The 21306-nt window shown below is 60.5% G+C and overlaps 1 protein-coding gene across 2 annotated transcripts in view; it reads left to right on the forward strand.

Moving 5' to 3' along the window:
• Nucleotides 1-21101, forward strand: part of Pak4 (p21 (RAC1) activated kinase 4) — a 41320-nt gene extending 20219 nt beyond the window's left edge. Inside the window, exons 1-10 of one of the 2 annotated variants that reach the window (XM_028859161.2) lie at nt 2991-3202; nt 9667-9740; nt 11633-11896; nt 14384-14836; nt 15003-15443; nt 16888-17021; nt 17300-17426; nt 19093-19218; nt 19709-19843; nt 20173-21101. In XM_028859161.2, coding sequence (XP_028714994.1) covers nt 11693-11896; nt 14384-14836; nt 15003-15443; nt 16888-17021; nt 17300-17426; nt 19093-19218; nt 19709-19843; nt 20173-20328 — 1776 coding nt within the window. In that variant the 5' untranslated portion in view covers nt 2991-3202; nt 9667-9740; nt 11633-11692 and the 3' untranslated portion in view covers nt 20329-21101. Of the gene's footprint in view, nt 1-2990; nt 3203-9666; nt 9741-11632; nt 11897-14383; nt 14837-15002; nt 15444-16887; nt 17022-17299; nt 17427-19092; nt 19219-19708; nt 19844-20172 lie in introns of those variants that run through there. The other variant, XM_028859159.2, reaches the window with a different exon arrangement.
• The last annotated feature ends 205 nt before the right edge of the window (nt 21102-21306 follow it).

Raw genomic sequence — 21306 nt, forward strand, 5'->3', positions numbered from 1 at the left:
CAGCTTCTGTAAGTGTGAAAGGATGCTCCATGGACAGGGAGAAAATGCAATGAAAACCAGGCTGAGCTGAGCACTGAGCTGGGCGGAGCTCTCCCGTGCTGCAGAGAACAGAGGTGGGCAGCTCTCCCGTGCTGCGGAGAGCAGAGGTGGGCAGCACTGGGCTGCAGGTGAGCAGTGGCAGCCCTGGGCTTGCTGAGGTGCTGGGACAGGGCGTTCCTGGTGCAGGGCCACTGGCGTCGCCCACAGATGCTGGCAGCCCTGTTAGCCTCCCTGCACTGCCTATGAGAGCAAAAGACAAAGCTGCCAGCCTGGCCCCAGGGGCCAGCTCAAGTCACCACCGCACTTCCACATGGCCGTCAAAGTGGAGGCCAGCACTGCAGAGTGAGGCATGGAGACTCATGAGATACACATCTAAACATGCGTTGATAGTCTTTTCCTCTAAAGCCCGTTCCTTTTGACGTTAGGATGCGTGCTGGCAATCGCCTCACACACTAAGGGTACAGCAGAGCAGTTCCTATAAAGGGAAAACCTTTCTTGCCCCCTCCAGGGGAAGACAGGTGGTGCCATCCATTCTCTATACTTCAGAAGCTCCTGATCCTTCTCCTATGCTGGGAATTGAACACAGGACCCTGTGCATGCCGGGCAAGTGTGCTACCACTGAGCCATGCTTGTCTCCAGCCCTCCCTGGTGGAGTCTAAGCAGGGGCTCTACTGTTAGGCTGCCCTCCTTTTACCCTTTGGTGGGGGGTGAAATACGGTCTTGCTTGCTACATATCCCTGGCTAGCTTGGTATTTGCTTGTATCTTACCTAGGATGACCTCGTACAGCAGCCCCATGGCCTCAGCTCACCGAGTGAACCACATCTGGCTACTTTCGTGTTTTTGTTTTTTGATACTGAGATGGGGTCTCATCTTGTTGCCCAGGATGATCTTGAATTCACCGTAGCCCAGACAGCCTTGAACTTGGGACCCTCCTGACTCTTGGGACCATATCCTTTGCCCTTCCTCTTTGGTTTTGCCACCTCCTTTCCAGGGTTTTTATGCTTTATCATAATGGGGTCCTAGGCTTTGTTATTGAGACCCACCCCATGTAGTGCAGGCCATGAGCTCCCCATGCTGTCCTTCCAGGGACCCAGGAGATCACGTTGAGGGCATTTGTCTGTTTTCCCATGTCTGGTGACCACCATAATAAACCTTCCCACGGGCCCGTGGGCTGGCATTTTGCTTGTGTTGTACCCAGGAGAACACTTGCCAGGTTTGAGGTGTGTTTCCACCTAACTGGTGCTGCCAAGTCCTCCCTCCCAAGTGCCAGCTGTGTGGCAGGGATGTTTTAGAGTAGGTAAAGGTGCTGTGTATGGACTGGGCCGCATTTTGTGAGGTTCTTTAAAGTGTGAAGGTGTATTCCTGGAACACGTGGGTCTCTCCAATGGAAAAAACCAAGGAGAGTGGGGAGGGCATTGCCTGCCTCTGTTTACCCTTTTGGCATTAGTACCTACATGTGACTGTGTCCTAGAGACAGGCAGAGATGGAAAGGAAAGGGACAGACAGGCTCCTGCGTGACAAACCATGACTAGTGAGTCACACACTCAGCACCCCCTCTTGGACCTGTTTCCTGGAGCTGGCCAGAGCTGGCCAGGCCGCACCACCTCCCCCACCAGAGACCAAACCTGCTGGGCTGGTTTGGGGAGGCAGCCCTACCCAGCTCCTCTCTGGGTGGCTGCTTCCTGGGTGCCCTGCCCCCACAGGGAGGCGGTGATCTGGGACTTTGGGGTCTCCCGGCCCTGTTCTGCAGTGGGGAGGGAGAGGGACTAGATGAACCTGCTGGCAGCCCTTACAGGGGCTCCCCAGACTGGGCCTGTGCTCATTGGGCCAGAGCCTTCTAGCCCCACTCCCCACCTCCTTGGGACAGGGCATTTTTTGGCCGGATTGCCTGCCACCAAGTGAGTCCTCATGCATGCAAGGAGCTTGGTAAATCTGGGGACTGCAGACAGTAGTCAGAGGTCGTAGCTGCTGTGGCAAGGCCCAGAGGACATGTGTGGTCCAGCCTGGGCTGATAGGAAATGCAGGAGGCTGGCCCCCGAAGGACAGACAGCCTGAGCGTCTCTGCCCCTGGACGGCCTCACACTGGAAGTGACTGCACAGGCGGCCTCTGCGCAGGGCCAGCGACCGGCTGGGCCGTCAGAAGGCCCGGGAGCTGAGGGAAGGGAGCGCCCCGTGCAGACGGTCCTGATCAGGACGGAGGCTCTGAGCGGCACCGCCTCACTCAGAGCAGTTGGTTAAGGGCACAGGCATGGGGTGGCCTGCCTAGGAGGCCTGGCACTCAGCCTCCCTGTGGCCCGGCTGCATTCGGCCGGTGCCACAGCCTCTCCGGACTGTTTGGTCGCTCTGCTGTAAAGGAGGCCTGCTAAAGCAGCTGACCTGTGCTGGGCAGGGATGAAGCAGGAGGACTTGGGCATGAGCGTGTCCCTGGCAGGGTTGGCCTGGCGCACTGGTCCCAGCCTCCACACCGCCATCCCCCCCACACCATCCTCTCTCCACTTTCGGCTCCCCTGCTTATAACACTTGCTACAGCCGCACCCCGGGGAGAGGAAGGGGATGGGGCCCACCAGGCTCCCTCATACACCCACCTCGGAGAACCACGTGCAGCCCTCAACCCGCCTGTAACCCAGCCCACCCCGAGGTCTCCAGAGGCCTATCCTGTACCTAGCTCCTCCTCCATTGTTCCCAACCCACTGGTCCAGTCGCCGCCGCCGCTCTGGTGTGCAGCCTAGATAAGCCCTGCTTTCCTGGGCCCCTGTGATCCAACCTGTGTGTGGAGGGGGCGTTAGGATGGGTGTGCCTGTTGTGGTGGAGGCAAGTCCTGCTGACCAGGCTGTGCCTGGGGTCCCTGCCAACCCTCCCTCTGTCCCTCAGCTAGGGCCGCCCTCCCGGGCCTACTGGCTCCAGCCCCACCTCCCGCCTCCCGGCTTCCCGCCCTCTGTGGGTGGGAGCCACAGCCCAGTTGAGCTGTTCCGAGCTGGACTGTGTCCCCACGACGGCTAGAGAGCTTAGCTTGCAGAGCCCCGGCCAGTCTCAGGGCGCCCCGAAGCCTGCCCCTGCTCTTTGCCCTGGGAGGTCTCCATCAGGAAGCAGGAAGAGAATGGTGGACGTAAGCAGGCTGCCCGTGGCCCTGTAGGAGAGGGCGGGGCTGGCCGCGGAGCCAGTGTGAGTATGTGGGATGGGCCACACCTTTCTTGGGCCCAGGGGTGGAGTGACTGTTGTTCCCATGTGTGAGGTGGCAGGCTCCTCTGTGCAAACATCTTCCTAGTGGGCCTTGAGTGGGCTGCTGTCAGACGAGGAGCTCATTGCTTATGTGCGTGGACCTGTGCTCGTGTGGCTCCCGGGGCCTTACCTTGTAGCTTGTGTTGTAGTCCTCAGTACCTCCTTCAGATGGTGTGGGCATGGGCACCACGGCGCCCGCAGAGACGCTGGGGCCTGGTACGTGTCACGCTCCTGCGCTGTGACTCTAGGCCTCTCTAGGGAGCCTCTGCCTTTGGGGTAGGGAGGGTCTTCATGTCTTCGAGCGTCCACAGTGGGCTGCTCGAGGGTCCCCGGCCCTTCCACTTGCTGAGCGCTTGCTCCAGGCCTGGGCCTGCGAGCTGTTCCCTGGATTCCCTCTGGGGCCTCCTAAGCTCCCTCCACCAGGCTTTGCTGGCACCTCTGTTTGGGGGGCAAGACGCTGGGCTCTGAGCTCACCTTAGCATGCTCCACAGTAGGCGGTGGCCTGGCCACTGCCTCCTCTGTTCACGCCCTGTGACAGCTGCCACTCGGGTGCTCAGGATGCTGTGAGGAGGCGAATGGGTGACTGTGGTCTCCAGCTAGTCGGGGTTCTCAGGATGACCACCTGTATCTGGATGCCCAGCCGGTCTGTCTGTCTGTCTGTCCGTGGGCTTGTTTGGGTTACTGTTGCAGGGCCTGTGGTATGGCAAGTGTAGGTTGTATTAAAAGCTGTCACTGGCTGCGTGCGTGGTGGCCTGACAGTCAGGTGGACAGGAGGGCGTCTAGGAAGATCAGGAGCCTCCTTTCTGCCTCTCATTCCCGCAGGGCTTCAGAATGGATGGAAACTCCTCTGATGGGGCGCAGGTTTTCTCTGGCAGCCACCCCCGCCTGGGCTCTGTGTGGACGACCACAGGATGCGTGTGCCCGGCCGGCCGGGACGGGGGCGGTAGCTGGCCAGCAGCTCCCATTCAGCCCTCTGCAGCCCAGTCTCACTGCCCGGGGTGCACGCAGAGCCCGGCCTCGGTGAGGTCCGGTGTAGTGGGTTAGACAAGCCCGTCCTCAGACAGTGGCAGCCTGTCCTGTCCCCTCCCCAACCCCGGGGAAAGTGACGCCAGCACATGTGTGCTGACAGACAGACAGACCGGCTGGGCATCCAGATACAGGTGGTCATCCTGAGAACCCCGACTAGCTGGAGACCACAGTCACCCACTCGCCTCCTCACAGCATCCTGAGCACCCGAGTGGCAGCTGTCACAGAGCGTGAACAGAGGAGGCAGTGGCCAGGCCACCGCCTACTGTGGAGCATGCTAAGGTGAGCTCAGAGCCGAGCGTCTGCCCCCCAAACAGAGGTGCCAGCAAAGCCCGGTGGAGGGAGCTTAGGAGGCCCCAGAGGGAATTCAATTGGAGGGGACTGTGACCAGTGTCCTCGTCAGTGTGCACGGTCAGTCATCTTTCACGCTGCAGCAGGGGCGGTAAGAGCTGCGGCCTGCAGGAGGACCGCGGCCTGCAGGAGGACCACGGCCTGCAGGAGGACCACGGCCTGCAGGAGGACCACGGCCTGCAGGAGGACCGTGGCCTGCAGGAGGACCGCGGCCTGCAGGAGGACCACGGCCTGCAGGAGGACCACGGCCTGCAGGAGGACCGCGGCCGAGCCTGCTCTACACGCCTCACTTGTGTCGTCTGAGTGTTCCCAGCAGGAGGGACTGTCCCAGCCGTGGTTCTGCAGATAGAGCACGGAGGTCCAGAGAGGTCAGGTGACTTGGCGAGGGACACGCAGCTAGAATGGCCAAGCTAGCCCCTGGGTCTGGGCAGTCTGCTCTTAGGCCCACGGATCCCCTGTACCGGGCCAGCCCTGTGTTGGGCAGTGGCCAGAAGAGACAGGACTCTTGTAGCAGCGGGCCAGAAGGAGCACTAAGACAGTGAGAAGGGTGCCTGGGACAGCCCTTCCAGGACACCAGACCCAGCCACTTGAAGGAAGAGGAAGGGGCCAGGGCGGTGGTGACGCACACCTTTAATCCCAGCACTCGGAAGGCAGAGCGAGGCGGATCTCTGTGAGTTCAAGGCCAGCCTGGTCTACAGAGTGAGTTCCAGGACAGCCAGGGGAAGAAAGTAAGCAGGCAGTTGTGCACAGAGGGCACTGTGGGTCCAAAGCTACGGCAGTCTGGTGGGTGCCATGTGGACGGCTCGGCTGGAGGAGGCGGAGGGGCGGGTGTGTGAGGCGTGCGGGCCTCGCGCAGGCAGGCTGTGGTCACACTGCGGTCACACGGGTCACACTGCAGGCCACCACACCTCAGTCTCCTCATGGCAGCTTCTCCGCTCTCAGCTCTGGCCACGGTCACAGTTGTCTCTACCCCTGCTCTTCCCGTGGACCCCTCAGGTCCTTCCTGTGGTGTTAAAAGGCCTTCTTTGTGGGACAGAGTGGGGTACTTTTGTGACCTGGCGCTAGGTGGCCCTGGGCAGTTGGCTTCCTCTTTGTAGGCCTCAGTTTCCTGGTTTAGGGTAGAGGAGTCCCACCCACCCAGGCCTGTTTGGGGTCCATGGTGGGCAGTCTCTGTGCCTGGCACATGCCGGCGGCCCCAGCTTCAGCTGTGTGGGCCACCAGTGTAGCAGACCGTGAGCTTTGGACAGCTGACACTGCCGTGCCCGGGGGTGGTGAGCACTCGAGTGGTAGACAGGAGGCCAGAGGGCCCGGCCTGCTGCTGTGTCAGGCAGGCCAGGCCTGCAGAGTTCACACCCCATGCCCTGGCGCCATCTTGCCGTCTTGACCTCTAGAATGAGCAGAACCTGCCCACTCTGCCCTCCTCTCCACAGCCCCCAGTGTGCCCTGTCCACCAGGTCTCCTGCTGGATCGTCCAGCCATCTCCCCGGTTCCCTGTTCCCACCCCTCCCCTGCCTCGTCCCTTCCTGCAGCCCCATCTTACTTGGGAAGGAGGGGGCCCCTGCTGCGGCCGCCCACAGGGCCCCACCCGATCTGCCTCAGCTCAAGCCTGGGCCGCTTGACCCAGCTGTCCCCAGCCTGCTCCCCTGCAGGCGCCTTGGCGACATCCACCAAGTGCCGCCTTGGCCCTCACTGGTTTACCTCCTGCCCTCTTCAGAGCACAGGTCCCCTTTGACAGACAGCTCCCACCTCCTTCACCCGAGCCTCCGAGCCTGTCTTTATTTCCTCTCAGCCCTCCAGTCTGCCCTGCAGACTTGGTGGACGCGGGTTATTGACAGTCACCTTTCCCCAGGGTGAACCCTGCAGCAGGGCTGTAGAGCTGTGGGCGGGGCAGGCCTCGCCTCAGTGCTCACTCAGAGGGGCTGACAGGGAGGTGAAGGCCCAGTAGCTACGACAGGTCACTTAGGAGAGTGTGTGTGTGTGTGTGTGTGTGTGTGTGTGTGTGTGTGTGTGGTGAGGAGGGACCAGGGGCCATCATCTAGGAAGACTTCTGGAAGAAGTGGGACCAGAGGGGGAGGCTGGGGCACATTAAGATGACATGAGTAGAACTGACGGGGGGAGGACATGGGCATGGGCTGGAGAAGGCAGGAACCAGACCCTCCCCCCCTCCCCTGTTGTCAGCTCAGTCCTGGAAAACAGGGTACACTGAGGCAGGAATGGCTCTTTTGGAGGCGGCGGCGGCTCATTCCTTTTGGGGGTATGGGAGGTGGAGGCATTTGCCTCTCATCAAAGTTGAAGTGGGACAAGGGGTGCAGGGGTAACTGGACACCGTGAGTATCCCACACATGGAAGAGTTCAAGAGAGCTTTTTAAAAACCGAACTAAGCATTTCAAAATACAGTACTGTTTTGGTGCACGCCTTTAATCCCAGCACTCATGAAGCAGAGGCAGAGGCAGGTGGATCCCTGTGAGTTCAAGGCCAGCCTGGGCTACAAAGCGAGTTCCAGGACAGCCAGGGCTACACAAAAACACCTCTCAAACCCAAACAACAATCTCTTGGTAGTCTGTTGTTGTTGTTGTTTTAGTTTTAGTGCGTGCCCTGGCTGGGTGCTCCTGCCCCTGCCATGCTGTTCCGTCCGTCCGTCCGTCTGTCTCTCCAGAGTACAGATCAGCCCTTTATGTCCCAACACTGGCTTAGACTAGCCCCTGCCCTGAGGTTTCTGGAGCGGGGGCTTGTGTTGGTGACTTTCCAGGGCCATGTGTCAGCACTAGAGCAGGATGAAGGCCCTCTGACGGCAGGAACCGGTTCTCAGGCATCTCTTCTGTGGTCATCTGTCTCACCAAAGGCCCATTCCCCATGGGACCAGGACAGAAGAGGGAAGGAAGGTCGTCTGGAGCCAGGGAGGTAGAGGCAGCGTGGAGACCAAGACCAGCCTTGTACAGCACAGGCAGGTTAGAGCCCAGCCTGGTGTGCCCACCTTCCCAGGTTCAGATCCCGGCAACCTCTCGCTGGCTGGGTGCCTTGGGCAGGGGATTTCCTCTCTGGAGTCTCGGCTTCCCTCCAGACACCTGGGGTGATGAGCTTCTGTCACAGGGCTGTGCGGGTGGCATGGGGCTGGGCACCATGGACGGGGTCTGCCAGGCCGGAAGGAGGGGCCACAGGCCCTGGGAGAAGTGGCCTACTCCGATGTCTACCCTGGCTTTGCCCTGGACAAGTGAGGGGCCTCTGTGCCTTGTTGTCCTTACTTAAGGCACAGGGCTCATGGCCTCTTCTGGGTCAGGAGCAAAGGCTGAGGGGTGCTGGGTAAAGTGGTTCAGAGAGAGGCGGCACGCAGTAGGTGCACACGCCTGCCGGCTGTGTTGTCATGGTGACTGGTACTGAGCACTCACTCCTGATTCTGTAGTAATGGCTCTGAGCCAGGCCCAGTGCCCTGCTCCTTTCGTCTTCTATGTGACGCCTTGTAAAAGCTGCCGGAAGCAGCCACTGTCTGTCATCCCCATCTTACCAAGAGGAAACTGAGGCCTGAGAGGGGAGCTCTTTCCCTGGGGTCACACTTGGAATGTCCTGCACGAGCTGTGGTCTTTACAGATACAAAACCAGGTCCTACAGTGCTAGTTAGCTGTCAGCTGGGGTCTTGAGGCCTGGGCTTCGGGGCTCTGAAGTTCTGAACCCGTGGGGTCAGGAGCTGCCGAGAAGGGCCTGGGTGGGGCCTGCACCGGGTCATTATAAACACGGCCAGTTCCTCTGTTTGTCCTTCCCTCCATGCGCTGCCCAGAGGAAGGGGTGGCCCGGGCAAATATCCGGAGGTGTGCCCTTCCGCCCCTTCTCCTGCAGGGGCATAAGTGGCTGCAGTGTGCAAGGGGCCTTGGAAGTTATGGGTGGGGGTCTGTATGGGGGAGCATGGGGCAGTGCCTTCCCATGCTCCCCCGCCTTTTCCATCCTGGCCACCTCCTCAGGTTTAGTGAGAGATCACATACACCACCACCCCTATTCTGCCAGTCTGGGAGCTGCCTTGGGGCAGCCTGGGTGTGGGAGGTGGGAGCAGAGTAGAGCCAAGAGTTCAAGGTGAGGAGCAAGCTAGACAGGGAGCACAGGGAGCCCCAGGGTGCAGCCCCCGGCTCCACGCTGTGCCAGGCAGCAGGGCGTGTGCCTCGGTTGGGTTGTAGAGACAGACCTAGAGTCAAGGAGGGCTTGGAAGCCAGCCGGGTCTGGGCAGCCTTGGTGCATAGGTCAAGGTGGTGGCGGTGGCCAGGCAGGAACGGCTGGAGGGAAGGGTGCGTGGTGCCGCAGACAGAAGGCTAGAAGCCAGAGGTCCCCGTCTGTCCCAGCTGTGTCTGTCCCAGCTGTGTCTGTCCCAGCTGTGTCTGTCCCAGCTGTCCTGCCCCTCTGTCAGAACCACGGGGCCTGGTGGGTCAAGCAAAGAAACTGAACCAGCTGGGAAAGCCCTGTCCAGGCCTAGGGCTGGCCACCTGCTGGCCTCTTGGGACCAGTTGAGACAGGCTGGCTGCGAGATGTCCCTCCCACCACACCTGCCTCTCACTGTGCTGCCAAACCGGTTTCCCTGGCTTCCTGCCCATTAATGTCCGTCTTGTGGGCTGAGCTGGTGGCTCCCCAAGAAACAGAGCTGTGCCAGCAGGTGGGGAGAGCTGGGCTGGGGCTCCCTGAGCACGTGTGTGTAGCTGCTTCCCCAGCAGGCTCTCGCTGGGGCCGGGGGCTGGCCCTGCGCCTGCCCTCCACCCTGGAGGAAGATGGAAGTCCTCTGGGGCATGCTTTGGTCCTTTGGACCCCACTCATGGACGCCTCCTGTAGGAAGCCCGCCCTTAGCTGTCCCTCCATGGCTGGTAGCACTTTGTCAGCCTAGTCCCTACCAGTGTGCACTGTCACTGTCTAGGGACTGGTCTGTCTGTCCCGTGTGGACGGAGCCCTTAGTGGGTCACAGGCTGTCTAGGCTGTCATCATGTCCCACCACTAGCCAGGGCGCAGTGGGTGTAAGTGAATGAATCAGTTACGGATCTTTTCTTCCTGTCTTGCAGATGAGTAACTCAAAGCCCCGGGAGGAGACGTCACCCACGCAAGGGTGTTTCTAGCCCAGCCAACTTGAGACCAGGTCTGTGTGACTATAGGGCTCCTCCCACGGGCCTGTCTCCTGGGCATCAGGGGCTGGTGGGGGGGGGGAGTGAGAGGCAGTGGGAGGGGAGGCCTGTGCCGCTGCTGTCTGGCTCCCATCATTTCCTGAGCTCTCTGTGGGGTACCACCATCGCCCTCCTTCAGCCGGGATGGAACCCAGGGCCTCCGGCCTGCTGAGCTCCACCACTGAGCTACAGCCCCAGACCTCGCTATCGTCTGATTTTGAGTCAGTCTTGCCGGTCATCCAGAACAGCCTGACTCCCTCTCCATCCCAGGAAAGCTTCGGGGCTGCCATCGGCCTCCTCCGTCAGAGTAGCTGGGGCCGCGGGGGTTGGTATGGCCCGTGCCCCTGGCTGGGCGCGGCCTGTGATTCTTTGTCAGTGGTGTTATTTAATTTACTTTCTAAAAAGTATTAGTTGTTAAATGTTATGTGGATGGGTGCTTTGCCTGCATGTATGTCTGTGCATCACATGCCTTCCTGGTGTCCTCAAAGGTCAGAGGAGGGCATCAGATCCCCTGGAACTGGAGTTACAGACAGTTGTGAGCTACTGTGTGGGTGCTGGGGATTGAACCCAGGTCCTCGGAAAGAGCAGCCAGTGCTCTTACATGCTGAGCCTTCTCTCCAGCTTCCCATCCCTTTTTTGAGACAGGATCTCTCTATGTGGCCCTGGTTAGCCTAGAACTCACTATGTAGACCAGGCTGACCTTGAACTACAGAGGTCCACATGCCTCTGCCTCCAAGTACTAGGATCAAAGACATGCACCGCCATGCTGGCTCAAGGCATTTGTTTGTGACTGGTGCTATCTAACGCCCAGTTGAAGACCCGGGTCCTAAAGATAGGATAACATCACAGTGTGGAGGGGCGTCCCATGTGTCTGTAGTTGTGGTTGTGGCCAGGCTGAAGGTGGAGACTGCTCACTGTACACAGTGTGCCCAGAGGTGGACCGGGCACACTGTGGATGGGCTAGTCTAGGCACTGTTAGCATTAGTGGGCTGAGAGAGACAGAAGACAAGACACACAAGGAGCGGCAGCAGGTTCCCCACAGGTTAAGGACATCTGAAGGTGAGGTGATGGCCAGCAGGCTGTGTGGTTGGGAAAGGAGTTAGTGCTGACTCAGAAAGGAAGGAGGAGAGAGAGGGAGTTCCGGGCATGATAAGGAAGGGTGGTCCAGGCAAGGGGAGCTGTCTGTGCAAAGGCCCTGAAGTATGGAAGCTGATGTGGAGGTGATGGAGCGGGCTGTGTGAGGTCTCTGGGCCACAAGAAGGGCTCTAGCTGTAGCTATGAGTGGGAGATAGCGGGGTCTGACCCTCTGGGTCAGCAGTTCTCAACTTGTGTGTGGTTCAGGACGCCTTAGGGGTCGCCTAAGACCGTCGGAAAGCACAGATGTTAGCACTGCAATTCATAACAGTAGCAGAATTACAGTTATGAAGTAGCAACGCGGTGACTTTATGGTTAGGGTCACTACAGCGTGAGGAACTATTTATTTATTTTATTTATTTACTTAGTTAATTTTATTTTTGGTTTTCCAAGATAGGGTTTCTCTGTGTAGCTTTGGCTGTCCTGGAACTCACTCTGTAGCCCAAATTCACAGAGATCCGCCTGCCTCTGCCTCCCTAGTGCAGGGGTTAAAGGTGTGCGCCTCCAAGGCCCAGCTGAGGAGCTGTTAGGGAGGGCTGCAGCCCTGGGAAGGCTGGGAACCACTGCTCTAGTGCTTCCTAGGAACCACAGAAGTGGCTGGAAGAGGCTACTGCCCCCTGCTGGTACGTGGCCGAGAGCGGCTGAGCCAGTGGGGCCGAGGCAGGGAGGTGGGGAGGCTTGAGGGACAGACCACCTGCTCTGGTCCCACTTCCCTGGTGCTTCCCTCCCGCAGCTGCCGCCAGAGCCGCAGCCATCCACCGCTCCACACGTCCTGTGCTCAGGCCCTGGAGCCATGTTTGGAAAGAAGAAGAAGCGGGTGGAGATCTCAGCCCCATCCAACTTTGAGCATCGCGTGCACACAGGCTTCGACCAACACGAGCAGAAGTTCACAGGGCTGCCCCGCCAGTGGCAGAGCCTGATTGAAGAGTCGGCACGCCGACCCAAGCCCCTCATCGACCCCGCCTGCATCACCTCCATCCAGCCTGGAGCCCCCAAGGTAGCCCTTACCACGTCTACCCCACAGCCACGCTGCTGTAGTGGCCCAGCCCTCAGCTGCTCTCGGCCTCTGTGACTCAGTGCCAGCCCCATCAGGGGAGCCCATGCTGACCCCTGACCTCTTCACTGCTGCCCCGCACCACACACCCAACCTTGGTCTCCTCAGGGTTCGTGACAAGGGGCAGCCCACTCCCAGACAGCTGCATTCCAGGGACTTAAAAGGAGCAACTGAGGCAGGTGGGAGCAGGGTAGAAGCTGTGGCCCAATGAGACACCAAGCCATTCAGTCTTGTGGGAGTGGAGATCTCATGTCATCCTGTCATCCCGAGCAAAATGGCAGAGTTGGAATGGGACCTGAGGTCTGGATCCAAGATCCCCACCCTTCCCCACCCTCCACGCGCAGTGAGAATTGTGGTCTCCTTGCCCAGGCACAGCTGTAGCCACACAGGCCTAGTGATGAGAGTGTCCTGCCAGGCCTACTGAAGCCGACGTTGGAGTTGGGTTCATTCCACAGGCGGCGGGACCCAGGGCAGCACAGCCAAGCTTGTCCGCGGTGGGTGGAGTCGGGTGAGCCTGTGGTCAGCAGGCTGGGTGCCTGCCTGGCACTGCAGCTGACTCATCCTCCCCTGCCACCAGCCTGGGCCTGGCAGGAAGGAGCAAAATCAGCAGGGGGTCCACAGCCACAGTGCTTGGGCCCGGGCTGGGGTCCGGCTTGTTATTTCCGTGGGCCTGCAGGGTCATGGGAGGGCCTTGCCTTCTCTCCATTGCTGAGAAAGCTCCTCTGTCATCTGACTCTGTGCAGGCTTCCCGTGACCCAGGCCAGCTGGAAGCCAATAGAGACTGGCCCTGAAGCAGGCCTGCTTTTCGGGTCCCAGTGCCAGGTCCCGGGTCCAGACAGCCCACCCTGGGCCTCCCCCATGCTCCACTGAGCGCTGTGGCCATTTCTCACAGGTCATGTGGGTGTTAGATGTCCCCAGGTTTTCACCCCTGCTCCTTGCCCCCTCTCCCTCTCCCTGCCCCTGCCCCCAGCCTGCGAGGGGATGACACTTGTCCTAGTTCACGTGCGGGCACCTTAGCTGGTACTGCCTACACGCCAGGGTTCTTGACCATTGACCCAAGTTCTAAGACCAAAGCCTTTTTCATTCAGGCATCCGCTGAATGAAAGAAAGAAATAGAAAAGGAGGACGTGACTGCCCCTAGGTATGGTGGAGGAGAAGGCTTAGTGTAGATAAAAGGGAGAGCACAGCCAGTGTGGACATGACTGGGCCATGTGAGGAGTGAGGAGGGCAGAGCCAGAAGATAAAAGGTTAAAAAGGTAAAAGGACCGGCTTAGCCAAAACGGCTGGATTATGTAGGAAAGGGCAGCGGGGGAAGGGTAAGCCAGCCAGAAGAACCCTGTAACCCTGGGGGGCTGAGGGAGCCTGGGAGAACCTGGCGGCCAGGTCAGCCATTTGTCTGGGGTTTGACACCTAACATCCACCTTGCTTTCTTGGCTCCCTGGGCAAGGCAGGCTTCCAGGCAGGCAGCCAGGGCCCCAGACAGGCTGGGACCACAGGTGGTTCTTGTGAGCTAGCTCAGCAAACCCTGAGCCTGTCGGAGGCCATTCCAGGTCCCGTCTCTGCATGCCACCTGGCGGCAGTGGTGGGCAGCTAGCTCCCCATCCCTCCTTGTCTCCCCTCTTCCCCCTCCCTCCCTCCCCATAGTGTGGACGCTAATCTGGGAGCCAGGACATAGGCGGGCTGCAAGTGGAGAGAAGAGCTCCGTCCTTGGGCAGCTCACGGGGTAGAGCGGCCTGCTGGTGCACAGCCGTGGCAGCTGGCACCAAGAGCCAGAGGCCTGTGGGCTGGCATTTAAACTGGGAGTTAGCGAGGCATCAGAGACGTATGTTTGATTACAGACCTCGAGGAGGGGAGCAGGGCAGCCATGGAGACGTTTGGGAGATGTAGGTTGGGGCAAGGCGGAGAGCTCATGGGCACATGTCCGGTGTATTGGAGAAACAGCCAAGAAGCCTGTGTGCCGGGGCTGGCTGGGGGCAGGGAGGCATGGCGGCTGGCGGTTCAGGTGTATTCCAGTTGAGTTGGCCACACAGCTCCCAGGCCTCCTAGGCCTTGACTCTGGGCTGTGGGCTTTCTATTCCACACCCAGCCTCTAGCCCCGGGGTCGGAGTGCCTGGTTTGGGCTAATGGCGCTGGCAGCCGCAGGGGAGGAAGTGCTGAGCGAATAGCCTGTAATTTGCAGCTCTGGGGTTGATTACAGGCTGTGTTTACCTCCCTCGCCCCAGTCCACAGGGCAGAACTGGCTGCGGGCTGGGAGCCCCCAGAGTGGGTGGTGAGCATGAGAGCAGTTCTTGGGGCGCTGCAGGCCCCCCACCCCCACCACACGGTCCCTTCACCGGTCTCTGTCTTGTTTTCATGCTGTCTTGCTCCTGTGTCGGACGCACCGCCTGCGTCCCTCCTTCCCGGCCTTACCTGCCGTCGCCTGGACCCCAGACCATCGTGCGGGGCAGCAAAGGAGCCAAGGATGGGGCCCTCACACTGCTGCTCGACGACTTCGAGAACATGTCGGTGACGCGCTCCAACTCCCTGCGCAGAGACAGCCCCCCGCCGCCCGCCCGTGCCCACCAGGAGAACGGGATGCTGGAGGAGCGGGCAGCCCCGGCCAGAACGGCCCCTGACAAGGCTGGAGCCAGAGGCCGGGCCACAGGCCACAGCGAGGCAGGCAGTGGTGACAGACGGCGGCCGGGGGCAGAGAAGAGGCCCAAGTCCTCGAGGGAGGGCCCAGGAGGGCCCCAGGAGGCCTCCCGAGATAAGCGCCCCCTCTCTGGGCCTGATGTTAGCACCCCCCAGCCTGCCAGTCTGGCCGGCGGGGCGAAACTAGCAGCTGGCAGGCCCTTTAACACATACCCGCGGGCTGACACGGACCACCCACCCCGGGGTGCCCAGGTAACCCATCCCCACTTCATTCAGCACCTCAGTGTCTTCCCATTGCTTCCCTCGGCCCAGCCACAGCCCAGCTCCCTGTGCATCTCTCAGGCTGACCTCCTGTGTGTCACCGGCTGGGGAGAGCTGACGCAGCCTCGACTCAGGGCACTTCTTTCTTCTGTTGCAGGGGGAGCCGCACAGTGCGGCCCCTAACGGGCCATCAGCCACAGGCATGGCTGCCCCTCAGTCTTCGTCCTCCTCCCGGCCGCCCACCCGAACCCGTGGGGCCCCCAGCCCAGGAGTGCTGGGCCCCCATGCCTCTGAGCCCCAGCTGGCCCCCCCAGCACGAGCTCTTGCGGCCCCTGCTGCACCCCCTGCCCCTGGGCCCCCTGGGCCTCGCTCACCACAGCGGGAGCCCCAACGAGTGTCCCACGAGCAGTTCCGGGCTGCTCTGCAGCTGGTAGTGGACCCGGGGGACCCACGTTCCTATCTAGATAACTTCATCAAGATCGGCGAGGGCTCTACAGGTGTCGTGTGCATAGCCACCGTGCGCAGCTCAGGCAAACTGGTGGCCGTCAAGAAGATGGACCTGCGCAAGCAGCAAAGGCGTGAGCTGCTCTTTAACGAGGTAGGCCCGGGCGGGAGCCCAGCGCTGTCTGCTCACAGCTGTCCCCAGCCGAAGGCTCCTGCCTGGGCCTCTGTCCTACCAAGTGCCCATGGCCCGGGCTGACTTGTTCCTGCTAGTCCCGGGCCTGTGTGCTCCCCTCCAGACCTCTTCCTGTCGCGGGTCCCTGTCCCTGGGAAACTCTGTCATACCTCACTCTGGACCACAGCCCAGCACCCACGTCCTCCAGTCCCGCTTCTGTGTGGCCTCTCTCACCTTGGGCTCCTGCTCTAGCTTCTCTCAGGTCTCCCTGGACACTGTATATAACATCCGAGGGAGGGGGCGTTGACCTCAAAGCCTTTACAGACCCTCTTAGTGTCTGTCTCCCATATCCTTACGGCAGGCTCCAGCCCCTTGCCCTGTCAGGTCCTGTACCTAGAGTTTTCCTGCCTTGCCCACAGTCAGGACAGATCTTTGTCACCCGCCAGTCCCACAGCCACTCAGACCCAACCAAGTAAACACAGAGACTTATATTGCTTACAAACTGTATGGCCGTGGCAGGCTTCTTGCTAACTGTTTTTATAGCTTAAATTAATCCATTTCTATGAATCTATACCTTGCCATGCGGCTCGTGGCTTACCGGCATCTTCACATGCTGCTGGTCATGGCGGCAGCTGGCAGTGACTCCTTCCACCTTCTTGTTCTCTCAATTCTCCTCTCTGTTAGTCCTGCCTATACTTCCTGCCTGGCCACTGGCCAATCAGTGTTTTATTTATTGACCAATCAGAGCAATTTGACATACAGACCATCCCCCAGCAAGGTCCTGTTTCCATCTAGCCATAACTAGGCACTTGGTTCAGCCCACTTCTGGCTCTGGGGAGAAGTGTGTATAGGTATGACAAGTCCCTCCTGCCTCTGCTGGACGAGTCCCCAGAGGTCCAGCTTGGAGGCTCTCCCGCTCTGCTTGCCTGTCTCCTGGCACTTCCTCCCCAACTTCACCTGTTGCTCACACCCCACCCCAGTACTCCGTCCACACCAGGAGTCCCTCCGTAGGCGGAACTTGCTCCCCTGGTCCCTGTAAACCTAGTGTTGCCCACCACCCTTAGCTCCCAGCCCTTCCCTCTCCAGCCGGCCCTTCGTCTGGGTTCTCTGTTAGCTGCCCCCGCAGAAACGCACCCCCTTTTAGTTGAGCTTTGCTTCATACCCGCTGGTCCTCTTGATGCCCCTGGTGGTCAGAGCACTCAGAGACCAGCCAGGACCCGTCAGGGTCAGGGAACCTGCATGGTGGGACAGGGTTCCGGGTGCACCCCTAGAATGGAGGGGTCTTGGCTTTGGACAAGGGGCCAGCTGGAGTGAGCAGGCCAGTTTGCTCCAGTGCAGCCCTGCTAGGAGGTTGGTGAGCGGCGGCTGGCGCCAGCTCTAAGGGCAGCGCGTCTGGTCCCAGTGCTGGCCTGTCCCGCCCCGCCAGGTGGTGATCATGAGGGACTACCGGCATGAGAACGTGGTGGAGATGTACAACAGCTACCTGGTGGGCGACGAGCTCTGGGTGGTCATGGAGTTCCTGGAGGGAGGCGCTCTCACCGATATCGTCACCCACACCAGGTACTCTGGGTGACCTGCTGCCTCGGTGCTCCCAGGGCTGGAGCTGGGACCCTTCAGCCTCTGGTGATGGACACGTCCTCCAGAGTGTGGGTGGGCAGCGAAGCCAGCCCACGGGATGGCGTCATAGCATCTTAGCTCCCCCAGCCCCTCTTGCGGCAGGTCTTTGTGACCTCCTGATGTCCTGAAGCAGAGTCGGGGTCCTCAGCTCCCCACCTTCACCCCGGGGCCGGACATTCCAGCAGGCCCTGTCTGCCCAGTTGTTCCTTCTGCCCGCGCAGGATGAACGAGGAACAGATTGCCGCTGTGTGCCTGGCTGTGCTGCAGGCGCTGTCTGTGCTCCACGCCCAGGGCGTCATCCACCGAGACATCAAGAGTGACTCCATCTTGCTGACCCACGATGGCAGGGTAAGTGGGAAAGAGGCTGGATGTGAGGGGCAGCTTTTTTGTTTGTTTTTGTTGTTCGTGACAGAATTCCTCCGTGTAGCTCTACTGTCCTGGAACTCACTCTGTAGTCCAGGCTGGCCTCGAACTCACAGAGATCCGCCTGCCTCTGCCTCCCAAGTGCTGCACCACCACCGCCCAGCAGCTTTTCATCTTTCTGACAGAGCAGCTTGACGGAGGAAGGTGTTGTGTTTTGTCTCTCAGCATTTCAGAGGTTTCCGTTCATCATGGAGCCAAGCAGCTCCCTTCTTGGCAGCCAGGAAGCAGGAGAAAGCTTGTGCTGAGGGGCTCCTTCCTCCATTCCAGCCTGTAGAGTAGTGCCACCCACAGTCAGGGCAGCTCTTGTCCCCAGTTAACCCTCTCTGGAAATGTCCTCAGGCACCCCGAAGCTGGGCTCTGCCTTGGGCGCGCGCACACACACACACACACACACACACACACACACACACACACACACACACACACACACACTCCCGCTGCTGCCAGGGCGCCGGTGGACCCTGTTGGGTGACTAGAAGAGCCAGCCGCTGCCTGCCATGCCCCTCACAAGCAGCCCAGAGCAGGCGTCCAGATCGGGGAACGAACTGTCGTCACAGAACTGAGGCTGGAGACCCTCCCAGGGCCCAGCGAGGAGGGACGTAGGCCTACAGCCACAGCTGGCTGCATGCTTCCCGGCCGCAGCTGGCCTGCCCCCCCTGTTGGTTTTGGTTTGGTTTGGTTTGACACATGGTCTCACCGTGTAGCCCTGGCTGTCCTGGAACTCGCTATGTAGACCAGGCTGGCCTCGAACTCTCAGAGACCCACCTGCTCCCACACCTGGCTTTGCTTTGTTTTTTGAGACTGGCTTCTGAGGGTCCCTGCTGGCCTGATTCTTGCTACACTGCCCCAGGCTGGCTCCTGGCTCCTGTCTTAGACTCCTGAGAGCTGAGATTACGGGTGTGCTCCACCACCTCTGGCGCCCAGGCAGGACCCTCAAGGGCCCTGTTGCCCTGGCACTCCAGCCTTGCACACACGTGTGCCAGGTGTGCAGTGATGCCGAGTGTGGTCTCCTGAGTGCCTCCCTCACTTCAGCAAGCCGGGTTTGAGCACAGGGTGACCAAGAAACAGTCCGGAGCCGTGCTGTGCAGCTGACTTTGCCGGCTCCCCCTTTAGACCGAGGTCTGAGTCTGGGGCCACGGTGGAGTCAGGCAGTACCCATAGCCAAGGGGACATGAGTTCTGGGGGCCAGAAGAGCCATCCACACCATCAGGAGTCAGGAAGAGCCCGCAGCTCAGGGTGAGAGTCCCAGGGACTCGTTATGGCAGAGACGCTCCTCCGCTCCCCCCCCCCCCCCCCCCCACAGACGCCCTCTCTGGCTCTCTCACACACAGACCCAGGCTGGGCTGTGTTCCTCGTGAACCAGTGACGAGCACTTGGTCCAAGGGCCAAGAGCGCTGGGCTCTCAGAGCCAGCCTGTCTTGGCCCCCGCTGAGTCTGAACTACCTGCAGCCCTGGAGCGCATCCCCTGAGCCCTGCCAGGAGGGAGCAGAGCCCCCCCACCCCTCCACCCCCCACCCCCGCTCAATGGAGCCCATGTGTCTGAAGGCGGGTGGTGGGCGGGCCCCTCTGACCTGCAGCCTGTCTGCCCCAGGTGAAGCTGTCCGACTTCGGCTTCTGCGCTCAGGTGAGCAAGGAGGTGCCGAGGAGGAAGTCACTGGTGGGCACACCCTACTGGATGGCCCCAGAGCTCATCTCCCGCCTTCCCTACGGGCCAGAGGTAAGCCCAGCTCTGGCCCCCACCCAGTCTTGAGCATCCTGTGTGAAGGTGGCCTGCTTCCTTCCTTGTTGGGAAGGCTGGGCTGACATGAGGGAGCCCCGCTGCTGGGGAAAGGCTGCCACCTTCATTCCGGCTGCGGTCCCACCTGCCTGCCGCTTGACGCTGGGGCCTGCCTGGTACTGAGCTTTTCTCCCTCAGTCAGCAGACTTGATCCCCACTAGACGTGGGGGTGGGCAGGCTGGAACAGGCCCCCAGGAAGCCAGAGCAGCTGAGAACCCTTGGGGCTGTCTCAGTCAGGGTGCCTTGTACACACTAGCGATCCATGGCAGCTGCGCTTCCCTAGACCTGAGGACCAGGGTAGGCAGGCTCCCACCATCCGTGGCTCATGGGCCCGGGACTAGGACAGAGAGGTGGAGGCCAACTGGGGCCACGCTTCCTGGGCCTTGCAGAGGATTGGCTGCTCAGCTCTGTGGGCCCCTTCCCACCCTAGGTAGACATCTGGTCACTGGGGGTGATGGTGATCGAGATGGTGGATGGGGAACCCCCCTACTTCAACGAGCCACCCCTCAAAGCCATGAAGATGATCCGGGACAACCTGCCACCCCGACTGAAGAACCTGCACAAGGTGAACAGAACTAGACTGTGCCGTAGGTGACGCCTGGTGCCTCCCCCAACCCCAGAGACAGCCACGGGGTCCCTGGGCCCTAGGCTCCCACAGAGCTCAGGCCCAGGTTGCCTGACTGTAGGGCCGTCGTCCTGTTGGGGATTTGCACGTGGGAAGGGGCCGCCGCCCGCTTGGCCAGACCGCGGAAGTGGGGAGAGATGAGCCTAAGGCCTTCGGGGTCATGCCCCTTGTGGTCCTGTGGTAACTCCTGAGGCTCCTTCAGCCCACAGGACATGACAGGAAAGTGGCCCTGTAGCAAGTAACCCTGGCCCTGACCTCTGCTCCTCCAGGCCTCGCCATCTCTGAAAGGCTTCCTGGACCGCCTGCTGGTGCGCGACCCGGCCCAGCGGGCCACTGCTGCCGAGCTGCTGAAGCACCCGTTCCTCACCAAGGCGGGGCCACCGGCCAGCATTGTACCCCTCATGCGCCAGCACCGAACCAGATGAGCCGGAGCCCGGTCCCCAACCAAAGAGCCCTGGGCCACCCTGCCCAGCAGAGGCCAGTAGGGGCCGACGCGCTCCTGCCGCCCATGAGACGCACGCTGTGGGGCGCCACCGTCACTGTGCTGGGGTTTGTGGGACCCAACTACTGAACTCCGCCTTGGGTTCCATGACTGTTAAAGCAAGTGAGGCTCCCTGGGTCCCTCACCCTCCAGGACAGGCCCCTCCCCTGTGCCCAGTCCACAGGAGAGCAGGCAGCAGCTCCGTCACTGGAGATCTGCATCAGGGGCCACTGGGGACAGAGATGACGCCATGAGAACGGGGGCGTGTGTGTGTGTGTGTGTGTGTGTGTGTGTGTGTGTGTGTGTGTGTGTGTACACGTGTGCCCAGAAAGTCCAGCTCCTCTGTCCTCAGTCTGCAAGGGGGATCTCAGGCCTTGCCTGGTGGCCGGCCCCTGACCCTGAGCCATTGAAGGGTCAATCATGAATGTTAGAGTGGCCTTTTCCCAGAGCCCCACCCCCTCTTTCACAGGAGAGTCAGGTTGGGGCCTCCCCTCCCCAACCTCTGCAGCTAATGACTACTGCCCTGGACAGCCTCCGTTTTCTAGAAGTCTATTTATATTGTCATTTTGTAACACTAGCTGTGTCTGAACCTGGCACAGACGACCCCCGACCTGTGGGGTGCCAGGGGACAGAGCCACTTTGGAAGAATCAGGCTCCTGTCCCCATCCCGCCGCCCCTCCCTCCAGTTAGTTTTACAATTAAAACATTTTCTTGTTTTGTGGTGTGTGGTGTGTGAAGGTTGTTGCCCCACTGTGTGGCGAGGGAAGTTTGGGGTCTGGCCTGGGAACCCAGACTTCACTGGAGAGACACTGCACCCTCCTGCCTGTGTGGGACAAGGGGGCCCCAACTCTGGAAGCAGCCTATCCTGGCAGCCTGGAATTAGTGTTTCCTCCTTTCAAAAACAAGTATTTACTTGTTTTGA

Source organism: Peromyscus leucopus, chromosome 1 (genome assembly GCF_004664715.2).
Source record: "Peromyscus leucopus breed LL Stock chromosome 1, UCI_PerLeu_2.1, whole genome shotgun sequence".
In the NCBI taxonomy this organism is placed as follows: domain Eukaryota; kingdom Metazoa; phylum Chordata; class Mammalia; order Rodentia; family Cricetidae; genus Peromyscus; species Peromyscus leucopus.